Genomic DNA, 11,831 nt, shown 5'->3' with positions numbered 1-11,831 from the left:
CCAGGCATCAATCGTAAAGACCATTCGCCAATGTTCTCCGAGAGATGATTGTTCGCCCGCCTCCCAATCCGAACTGGAACATTTTGGCGGCGTTGAAGAAGATGGCGGAAAATTTAAACGGTATGAGACGTTGTGTTTTCTATATTACCACGTTGTAAGGAACGATTTCATGCGTACTATTTAAACGTTTATACAGACGTAAAGTTCGCATTGCAAGTTGGTAAACGCTGCGAAGTGCTTTGATAGGTATATTTTGTGGCATAGAATGATCCTTAAAGAATCCCGCAAATGCTTGCAGAACACGAATTGTTCTCTCCAGAAATTTGTACAAAAGTTTTTTTTACAAGATTTTCTAGCTGTTCGCTATAGTTCATAGATCTAATAAGTTTAAGTGAAGAATGTTTACCGGAACTTTGTGCAAAACAGCCTATGGACATCCGAAATGGCTTTGTTCAATGTAAACCGAGACACGCACTTTAAAAGGATAGTCAATCGCATCTGGAGAGCCCTGGTCAGTCGTTTTTACTGGGACGAGTTCATTGTACCACTGTCTTTTTATATAAATATATATTTTTTGCTTTCCGTCAGTGCAGAATCGCAGTGTACACGTGCTGTGGCGTGCTTATTAAATTATCTTCCCAAAAGCCTTGCAGATGGTTTAAATACAATTTTTGTAATGAATAACTTTAACAGCAGTATAGTTCTTTAACAGGACAGATGTTTTTTGAAGATTCCTAGGACACTAACTGATCGCCTAAACATTAACACAACTTTAGTCGGAAGATTTTTACGAATCGGTGACATCGTTTTGGAATAGAATAAAGTACTCGTTAAATGTCTGATTGGTGTTATCATCCCACATTTCGATGTTCTAGATAAATGCAGTAGCTCCGCTTGTTAGGGGAGGACGGAGAACTGAAACAAGTGACCTTGCATTTTCATGATGGCTTTGCTGAATCGGTTTCCGCGTCTTGTAGTTTTCTGCTCATTACAGCGAAGTGCACGTTACTCACTCGAAGAGACAACTTTGTTAAGGTAGAAATTTATGATGATAATTGTGCTTTCATAATTTAGTAATCAGACCTTTGCGAATTTACTCTTCAATATTTAGAACTGAAGCCAGAAACCACTTATTTACGCATAAAAGTTGTAGGAATCTGGAACAAACTACCGAGCCATGTAGTTGAAGGAGAAACCTTTACAACCTTTAAGACGTATCTGGGTGAGATAGTGGGGCAGCTTAGCTATTAGCTGAACAAACGCGCTTGATGGACTGAATAGAGTCCTCTCGTTTGTCACAGTTCTTATGTACATGATCAGCATCTTTTATCTTATTTTAATTTTCGCTTCCATTTATCAACATGAACAGGTACTAACAGGCGTCGCTTCTTATAAGAAGGTGAAATCTTTTTTTTAGTATTCTTTCATCTTTAAAATGAGTATATTGTAGCATGTGAAATATTACCTAGCAAAGTAAGTGACAATTCCCAGGTAACTTGCAATAAAATGTTAGTTATAATAATAAAAAAGATTAATTGATTGGTTTAAAATAGTGGTTACAGACAGTTGGTCCAGGAAGCCAAACAGGGTGTAAATTTTTAACCAATGCAGCTTTTCCTCGGAGTGATTATAGTACTTTACTCGTAGATGGGCATCTTTCCATGGGAAAGTAGAAAGTTTATACTCTTTATGGTCTCCAACTGATTCATTACTTTTTTTGTTATAAAGGCATTGATATTCAAATATGGTTTACGAGTAAGTGGTTTATTTAAACTTGTAAGAACGTGAAAACATTCAGATTTGTTAGCAGTGTTTGTTAGCAGGTTTTTTAAATAAAATAAGAACATAACTCGTGTATTACACTATCAGTCACACTGTGCTGAACTGGGAATATATACTATGTAAGAATTTATTTATTTTTGGAAAGCCAAAGTCTTTTTCTCCTGTGATATTTTTTGGAATGCTAAACTTTGAAAACATTCATAATGTATGTTTAAGAAAACTTTTTTTTTTTTTTTTTGTCATGGAAAATTGTTACTGGTAGATGACTTTATTGCTTTTGTCATTTATGTTTTTGATTGATGAAATCAGTGTCTAGTTTAAATATTTTGTTGTTAGACTTTGCCTTTTCCGGTTTTAAAATGATGACCAAGAATAGTTTATATGGTATTGAGAAGGTATGTATGTAGTAATTTTATTACTTTCTTCATTGGCAGTTGCTCTGTTAAAGCATGAATGTTTTCAAATGGTCCTTAGGCTTTTTATTTTTATTGTGTATTGTCACCATGATATTACTGTATATTACTTATTATATTATGATATTACTTATTGTTTGTCTGTGTGGAATTTCCTCCCATATTCCCAAAGATATGCATGTTAGGTTAATTAGCAATTACAAACTGGCTGGGTGTGAAAGTTGGTGTATGTGGCAGTTGGTTCCGAGATGTATGGGGCCTTGTCCAGGGCTGTTTTCTGCCTTGCTCCCAGTGCTGCTTGGATAGGCACTGGCTTCCTGAGATGTTGAATTGGCCTGAGAATGTTCTGTTACTCTAACTGTGAGCATTCAGCCCATGCAGTCTAGCATCTGATATGATTTGCTTCCTGCAGGGTGCCGTGTGCTGTGCAAATCCACCTTGAATCACCTGCAGTATTTGTGTCGACAAGAACGGGTTGAGTGTCCACAACTGGGTGTTACCAGAAAGAACCTTAATGATTTTGAGGTGGAGTATCTCTGCGACTATAAAAAGAAGGGGGTAAGTTGCATTTTACATACATGTCACTTTTGATTTTGATTTTTTTTTTATTTCCTTGTTTGTTTCTTTATTACATCCAAACTAGCAATACAACCGAATTTTATACTGATTTTCTAGTAAAAATGCATTTGAAATTTTGGCTTAGGATTTGAACTTTTTCATTCTGTGAATCTTTCCCTATAAATGTAGCTTTTTTTCTTAATCAGAATTATGTTTAAAATAGTAAAAATCTAAGTGTTTACATTTTCATATTTCTACAATAAAGCAATTAATGTTTTCTTATCAAAGCACTTGTTTAAAAAGGCAAGTCAAATGTTAGGTTACATCTTAAGAACACTTTAATGTTAATCAAAGGATGTTATGGTTAAAGCATATAATGCAATAGTGAGACTGCATCTGGAGTATTGTTTGCAGTTCTGGTCATCTTGTTTTGAGAAGGACATTGTAACAATTGAAGCTGTGTAGAGGAGAGCAATCAAGTGCCTTCTCGGACTTAAGGACATATCATACTCTGACAGTCTTGGAGAATTAAACCTGTTTAGGTCTCCATACAGTCTCATCTCCTTAAGACTAATCAAGGTTTTCAAAATCCTCAAATTCTTTCAACTTAACAGTGAGTCACGTACCTGAGGACACCAATGAAAGTTAAGTGGAGGAGCATTTAGGAGTGAAGCCAAGATGCACTTCAAGTATACAGTTGTGGCAATCTGGAACAAACTAACAAGTCATATAGTTGAAGCAGAAAATTTGACAATCTTTAAGAAGTACTTAGATGAGATATTGTGACAGCTTAGCTATTAGCTAAGCTGACAAGTTTGATGGACTGAATGGTGTTCCTCTCGTTTGTTACAGTTCCTATGTTCACAATATGTAAGGCCAGCTTCAAAACTGTTCAAGGTAATAAATTTGGCTGCTGTCATTTTCATGCCTTTTTAAACAACTGACAAATTTTTCACCAAGGCTTTCTAGTCATCATGACCTAAGTAGACTTGTTATCTCATCTTTTTATTGCAAGTGTCATTGCTGTGTGGCCCCTAGTAACTCTCTTAAACATTTGATTTATTATTGATATATTGAGTTGATATCTTGTATTGATTTTCGTGCAAACTGTGCCACTGCTACTAGTTGCAACTGCTTTTAAAAGTATATGTTTAGATGTCTGTATGGCCAAAGTGCAGTCACTCTTTTGGTTCTGTAGTGGTTTTAGTATCTGCCACTTTTTTTTTCCTCTTTCTCCTTCTCATTTCTATCTTGTTTTCTTTTAGATACTTTAATAAGTAATTTGTGTACTTCCAAAAGCACAAAAATTATTCTGCTGAGGTTTTTCTTGTGTGGTTTCTATAACTGTCATGTTAGGCCAGCATTTCTTTAACAACACTTCGAAAAACTACCTATAGGTAAATTTCAAGGATGTAATGGATTGATTTTTAGGTTTTTAAAGACTAGATAACCTTCATAATGACACAAGATTGATAATCTTATTATTGAAACTACTGCAATAACTACAAATGTCACTGTGTAAACTGTTTTTGTTTCTGGGGTACCTATCTTATTAACACACTTCCTTGTCAAGTTTAAAGTTTGTAATCCACAGTTGAAATAAATGTTTAAATGAACATCAGTAAAGCTCAAGTCCAGATTGAGATGTATTGACAGTAGGTACAGTAATCCCCCCTCCATCGTGGGGGTTGCGTTCCAGACCCCCCCGCGAAAGGTGAAAATCCGCGAAGTAGAAACCATATGTTTATATGGTTATTTTTGTATTGTCATGCTTGGGTCACAGATTTGCACAGAAACACAGGAGGTTGTAGAGAGACAGGAACGTTATTCAAGCACTGCAAATAAACATTTGTCTCTTTTTCAAAAGTTTAAACTGTGCTCCATGACAAGACCGAGATGACAGTTCCGTCTCACAATTAAAAGAATGCAAACATATCTTCCTCTTCAAAGGAGTGCACGTCAGGAGCAGAGACTGTCAGAAAGAAAGAGAAAAGCAAACAAATCAATAGGGTTGTTTGGCTTTTAAGTATGCGAAGCACCGCGGCACAAAGCTGTTGAAGGCGGCAGCTCACACCCCCTCCGTCAGGAGCAGAGAGAGAGAGAGACAGAGAAAAACAAACAATCAAAAATCAATACGTGCCCTTCGAGCTTTTAAGTATGCGAAGCACCGTGCAGCATGTCACTTCACGAAGCAGCTGCACAGAAGGTAGCAACGTGAAGATAATCTTTCAGCATTTTTAGACAAGCGTCCGTATCGTGTGCAAACAGCCCCACTGCTCAATCCCCCTACGTCAGGATCAGAGAAAGTCAGCGCGAGAGAGAAAAGTAAGTTGGGTAGCTTCCCAGCCATCTGCCAATAGCGTCACTTGTATGAAATCAACTGGGCAAACCAACTGAGGAAGCATGTACCAGAAATTAAAAGACCCATTGTCCGCAGAAATCCGCGAACCAGCAAAAAATCTGCGATATATATTTAAATATGCTTACATTTAAAATCCGCGATAGAGTGAAGCCGCGAAGCGCGATATAGCGAGGGATTACTGTATTAGTTATGAATTATTCAGTATAATGTTTTTGTATGTTCTTTCAGAGTGAAATATTAAAATATTTTGTCTGAATTGTCAAACATAGTTGTATTCTTTAATTGAATAAAAATGTTAATTGCAAAATTTGTTCTTTCATTTTTTTCCCTTTTGTCTAATGTATTGGTAAGTTTAAAAGGCAAAATTAGGCATTTGTCTTATGAAAATGGTATGATTTGTATATTTTAATATGACATTTTAGAGCATCGAATTTTATCTGTTTTTGATTTTTGGTTGATTTTAGCTGCACAGTCATTATTCAAAATTTCTTGAATGTTTTCTGCTTTAATACAGTCATAATTCAAAGGAAAATAACATTACTACTTCTGACTTGATCAGCAGGCATGTATTATGCAAGTACTGGTTGTCTCATGCCACACTTATCCTCTTGCATTTTGTAAATGTAAGAAAACAAGGTGTAACATGGCACACATAAGCAAATGTTTCCTTTAGCTCCTGTCACATCTATTCAAGAAGCGAGGTAAGTTTTTATGAAGCTTCACACTTCTATGTCTACTTGTATATAGCCATGATCACTTTAGAATTACAAAACCAGTGCCTAAACTAATGTGAATATACAAGAAAAAGGTAAATAAACTGAAAGTTGTATACATTTTCATTTTCAATTTGTCTCCTTAATGCCATGATTATTGGTTACTCTTGACACCATTTAAAAAATGTTTCACAATCTGGCCTATTTGTTAATAAACCAATAAAAGATCACCAATAGCTGACATTGATATAAGTATTAGTACTTCACATTGTTGTGTTTGGTTAAAAGCTAACAAAAAATTGAAGTTTTAAATGTTTGAATTTCAGTTTCTATTAGAAAATTTTACAAATGCTCAGTTTTGTTTAATTTTTTTTGTAAACTATTTCCAGCATTGGAAAGTCATATTCACCATATAAGAGTCATAATTACAATAGCACCAATACAGGTTTATATAACATGGTACTGATTGTTTGTTTGATTCCTCCCATACCATAATTGCCTTTTTATAAAGTACATTTATCTAAATGCTTTAAATCACGGGTGTTGAACTCCGGGCCTGGAGGGCCGCAGTGGCTACAGGTTTTCATTCTAACCTTTTTCCTAATCAGTGAGCAGTTTTCACAGCTAATTAACTCCTTTTCCCTTCATTTTCATAGCCCTGTTTTTAAGGATTCAGTCCTCTGAATTGACTCTTTCCTTCATTAAATGACATCCCAACAGAAATGAGATGTGAAATTAGCCGACAGCTGACCAACTAAACCGGGGCTTCAAACTCCAACCGATTTCATTTCAACCAGTTCATTAATGAGAAGCCAATTATTGCTGTTACCCCTGTTAAACCCGTTATTTAATTCCATGGCCTGTTGCTGCTCTCATTCTTCCACAGCAGGCATTTCCAAACCTGTTGATTTTCTTTCTTTTCTAAGAATATCGTCAACATGTTTTGGTGACCTCGGAGATCAACCTTACTGAGACCCTCACCTTTCTGTATGTTCAAATAATGTGGTTAGCTGGACATTTGGCAGCTTGTTTTGTCTCATTATTGTCTGGCTGCTAATTAAGGAAAAAGAAACAACTAAGGGGCCTGAGTCAAGTTAATTAAAACTAAGGGAAAAGAAGTTAATTAGCAGCAAAAGCTGGTCACTAATGAAGACGATGGTTGGAATGAAAACCTGCGGCCCTCCAGGACTGAAGTTTGACACCCCTGCTTTAAATTCTTACCTTAACAAAGACAATTAACTGTACTGTTTGTTAAATGTGAGGGGACAGGTGCAAACTGGATCTTTAAATATCTCGGTTGTGTCTGTCTTAAACTAAATTCAAATAGTTTAAATTCAAGTGTATGGAAGTCTTTCTTTGCATTGGTGGGAAATTCATGTTAACAAATAATTATAAATTCTTCAAATAGTACCAGCATTGTCAATATATTTCAATGAGTACAGAGTGATTTGCATTATGGATAGTTAGATAGTTGGCTGAATGTTTATTCTATGTTAATTAGCGTTCTCTTATTTTAATTCTTGTCTTTTTTCTCCATAGTGTAAAGCACTTTGAACTACATTATTTGTATGAAAATGTGCTATATAAATAAATGTTGTTGTATGGGCAGAGAGAACCCATTTAAGACTCTGCATCATGTATTGCTTATATTGATCTCATTTTAGGATTTTCACCTGTAGTCTTGACTGTGAGCATGTAGTTTGTAAATGAGTATGTTAGTGCTATGATTTTAAAATGTCCAGTTCCAATCCAATACTTTAGTTCAGTTCATGCTTCAAGAGTTTATGCTTTCTATCTATGCCATACTGGGCTAGTTTGAAAAACCTGTCTCTGATACTGTTAATAACTGTGCATATTTCAAGGTTTTACATACTATGTATGTGTGTGTGTGTATGTATAATAAATTCCCACCATGGCACTGTGTGCGTCAGGGGAAAAATGGCACAGCATGCTGCATCAGACATTGCCTAATTTGCGCAGAATTATACACAGCAACATACAGAAGAGCACAGTATAATAATGTGTGTATAAAAGCAAATGTGATGCATCAGAGTAAACGGTACTATGGATTGGTTCACTACCCATTGACTCCATGCAGTTTTCTCCCTAGATTTTTTTTTGTTTTGTTTTGTCAGGTGGGATGAAGGATTAGCTGAGTTGTCAAAACACAAAGGTATGGTAATTATACAGTATTGTAAAATCATAATGTAATGAAAACCTTGTATTACTCAGTGGTTACAAAGCTTATAAAGATAAATATTTCATATTTTTTTTCATAATCGCAGATGTCTGCAGCTTTTTCATAATTAAACTCACTTGGACCCGATTCTTTCCAGGGAGGTGGGCCTATCATTGCCTACATCATTCCAGAGAAGTCGGCATCAGATTATTTATAATATTCTGATTCGTGTGCTTCCTCATAGAGGCTTTTATTCTTTCTACTATAGAAAATCCCCTAACAGTTATGAATAATCCAACAGCAGCTAGTTTCACAAAATGTGGAAAAGGCTTCAATGAAAATGGACATAAAGGACAGTTGCATGTGGTGCATGAACTGTTTGTGATGGACACGGAGTATGTAAAACCCTATAACATTCTATTGAAAATAATGCTGTAAATATCAAAATACAAATTAATACCGGTGATGCCATGTCTGTAGTTTCAGAGAAATTGTACTATTCTAAGTTTAGTAGTTTTCCATTGTGTCCAAAAGATGTTGTGTTAATAGAATATATGTAAAAAAATCAAATAGTTTTGGGTAAGTTACTTGAACAAGCTGGCCCTTATTTTCCACATTTACATTTGCTCCTACTTGCTGTAATAGGGGCTGGGGGTGCTACAATAGCGTGAAACTGGCTTCCTTGTTTCAAACTAAAAAGTTTTAGTATATTTCAGGAAACTAATCAAAATGAGGCATTGCAACAAAAATATGGTTGTGTGTTTGATGGAGAAATGGGGTAAAAGGTATCCAGGCCAAACTGTATCTTTTAATGCTATTCCAGTGTGCCCTTTGCAATTAGAGATGCAGTGGATGAACAGTTTGACCTCTTAGTACATCAAGGAGTATTGACACCAGTATCTTATGCAGAACGGGCAGCCCCAATTGTAAGCATTCCGATAGGAAATATGGTTTTTGTGGAGACTACAAGGTCACCATTAACCAGTGGCTAGATGTAGATGCCTACCCTACCATATTCTCACCGGTTAAGATTTTTTTGCAAGACTTGTTAATGGTATACAGTTTAGTAAAATTGATTTAGCACAAACCTGTCAGCAAGTTGAACTTGGAAAATAAGGCATATTTAAATATTAATGTACTATATTATTTCTAATTTTTTAATTAAAAAATACAGCAAAAGCATCAAGTTTCACTGGAAGGTTTTTGGAGGCATTCCATTGAGTGACCTGGGTTTAGCAGATGATCAATAAGACTCTGGTATTACTAGCATTGTTATTTATAATTCTAGAGCAATAACACTGCCTCTCAAGATGGACTGTGTTGTTGTTTTCTGTTATTTTTAACCTTCAATATTTCCATCAGTTTAGTTTTTCTCCATTTACGCTCAGCTCTCCAGCATGTTTTCTTTAGATCAGACACTCTTTGGGTCTTCCATGGTACAGTGATCCCTCCTCGATCGCGAGGGTTGCGTTCCAGAACCCCCTGCGAAAGGTGAAAATCTGAAATAAAAACCATATGTTTATATGGTTATTTTTATATTGACCTGCTTGGGTCACAGATTTGCACAGAAACACAGGAGGTTGTAGAGACAGGAACATATCTTCCTCTTCAAAGGAGTGCGGGTCAAGAACAGAGAGGGAGAAAAAAGCAAACAATCAAAAATGAATAGGTGCTGTTTGGGCTTTTAAGCATGTGACGCACCATGCGGGAAGCATATCGCGTGACAAAGCAGCCACATGTAAGCCCAGCAAGGAAGGCAACAATGTGAAGGTAGTCTTTCAGCATTTTTTAGAGGAGCATCCGTATCCTCTAGGGGTGCGAACAGCCCCCCTGCTCACAATATATTTGAGGAGTTTTATTTAATATGTAATACGTGCTCTGATTGGGTATCTTCTCAGCCATCCACCAATAGCGTCCCTTGTATGGAATCAACTGGGCAAACCAACTGAGGAAGCAAGACCCATTGTCCGCAGAAATCCGTGAACCAGCGAAAAATCCGCAATATATATTTAGATATGCTTACATATAAAATCCGCGATAGAGTGAAGCCGCGAAAGTCAAAGCGCGATATAGCAAGGGATTACTATACAACAGTGCTAGAAGATTTTTTTTTTTTTTTTTTTTTAAAGTATCTTTTCAGGTGAGACTGTCGGCAGCGGCTCTCACCTTAATATTAAAATTTTCCACCTTACTATTTACATTATTCTCACTATTGTAAGCACTACAAACAGACTGGTTGCTTAGAATGTTTGAAAATTTTGAAGCTGTTGATGAATCAAAGAAGCGTTTAACAATGTGCTTCTCGTGAATATTTACTATCATTATTTCTATATTAAATAGTAAGAGAAAATGGTCTGATAGACCAATATCAACGATCTACTTAACATCAACTTTTAGTCCTTTAGTAATTACTAAGTCTAACATATGACCTGCTTTATGTGTAGGCTGAATAATGTGCTGGCTCAGATTAAAAGAGTCCAGGAGGTTCATGAATTTTTACTTTCGGGTCACACTGATTATCAATATGAAAGTTAAAATCACCGGCTATTAGGAATGTTTTATAGTTCGTAATTACAAGTCTGAGAATTCCTCAAAGACTCATTGTATTTAGGAGGTCCATACACGGATAATACTAGAAACTGAGAAACTCCATGAATAACAACGGCAAGATACTCAAAGGACTTGAATGACAATTGAATGAAAAGTTGTTCCATAGTCATATATGAATAGGTCACTCATTATTTCATTCACTATTAAGCAGGGAGAAGGTCTGGAGTTGATTTCAAGTGTGAAATTTGAATTTCTCCGTGTGAACTCAATGTGATGTCCAAAGAGCTATCTATGCAAGTAAAAACAGGCCGAGAGATAGCAGAAACACCAGGAGTGGTCAAATAACCATCTGGTACATTCTTAAAGAGATGGAATACACTGGTAAGCTTGGCAACCCTAGAAGGCCTGGACAACCATTGAAGACACTGTGCTAGATGGTTGCAGAATTTTTTCCTTGGTGAAGAAAAACTAATTCACAACATTTAGCCAAATCAAGAACTCTCTCTGGGAGGTAGGCCTATCATTGCCAAAGTCTACAAGCAAGTGAAGACTTCACAGAAGAAAAACGATATACCATAAGTTGCAAACCTTTGGTAATCCTCAATCATAGGAGGCACAGATTAGACATTGCCCGAAAATATTTTTAAAAAAAAGTCCGGTTTTGGAAGTTTTCTTTGGACAAATGCAATTAAGATCAATATGTGGCATACTACATTATCTGTGAAACCTGGTGGAGGCAACATTATGCCAATGGATGATCTGACTACTGATAAAAGTTACAGGGTGATTTCTAAAGTGTACAGGTCTGTACTGTCTGCTCAAAGTCTGCCAAATGCTACAAAAGTGATAAGATGATGCTTTACAGTACAGATGGACAATGAGCCAAAACATACTGTGATAGCAAACCAAATGCTTTTCAAGGCAAAGATGTGGAATATTTCCAATGACCATGTTAGTCAACTGACCTCAACCAACTAGACATGCATTTCACTTGCTGAAGACACAACTGAAGGAAGAAAGTCCAACAAACACATTTCTCAAACGGAGAAATTCAATGCATCTGAAGACAGCAGCAGTAAAGACCTAGCAAAGCATCAGTAGGGTGGAACCCCAGCATGAATTCCATGACTTCAAGAAGTCATTGGCTGCAAGAGATTTTCACCCAAGTATTAAAAATGATCGTTATATTTATGATTTAGTTTGTCCAAATACTTTTTGAGCCCCTGAAAATAGGTGTTGACCATGTGTAAAAATGGCTGTTTTTTCTAAAGAGC

The 11,831-nt window shown here is 36.2% G+C and overlaps 1 protein-coding gene across 1 annotated transcript in view; it reads left to right on the top strand.

Annotated features, from left to right (window-relative positions):
* Nucleotides 1–11,831, top strand: part of LOC114660527 (histone-lysine N-methyltransferase SUV39H1-like) — a 50,781-nt gene continuing 38,950 nt past the window's right edge. The window contains exons 1-2 of the mRNA XM_028813275.2: nt 1–120; nt 2,608–2,753. Of these exons, the coding sequence (XP_028669108.1) occupies nt 45–120; nt 2,608–2,753 (222 nt within the window). The 5' untranslated portion in view covers nt 1–44. The remainder of the gene's footprint in view (nt 121–2,607; nt 2,754–11,831) is intronic.

This window comes from Erpetoichthys calabaricus, chromosome 11 (genome assembly GCF_900747795.2).
Source record: "Erpetoichthys calabaricus chromosome 11, fErpCal1.3, whole genome shotgun sequence".
In the NCBI taxonomy this organism is placed as follows: Eukaryota; Metazoa; Chordata; class Cladistia; order Polypteriformes; family Polypteridae; genus Erpetoichthys; species Erpetoichthys calabaricus.
Note: the sequence above shows the minus strand (reverse complement) of the source record. Positions and strands in the feature narration are given on the sequence as shown.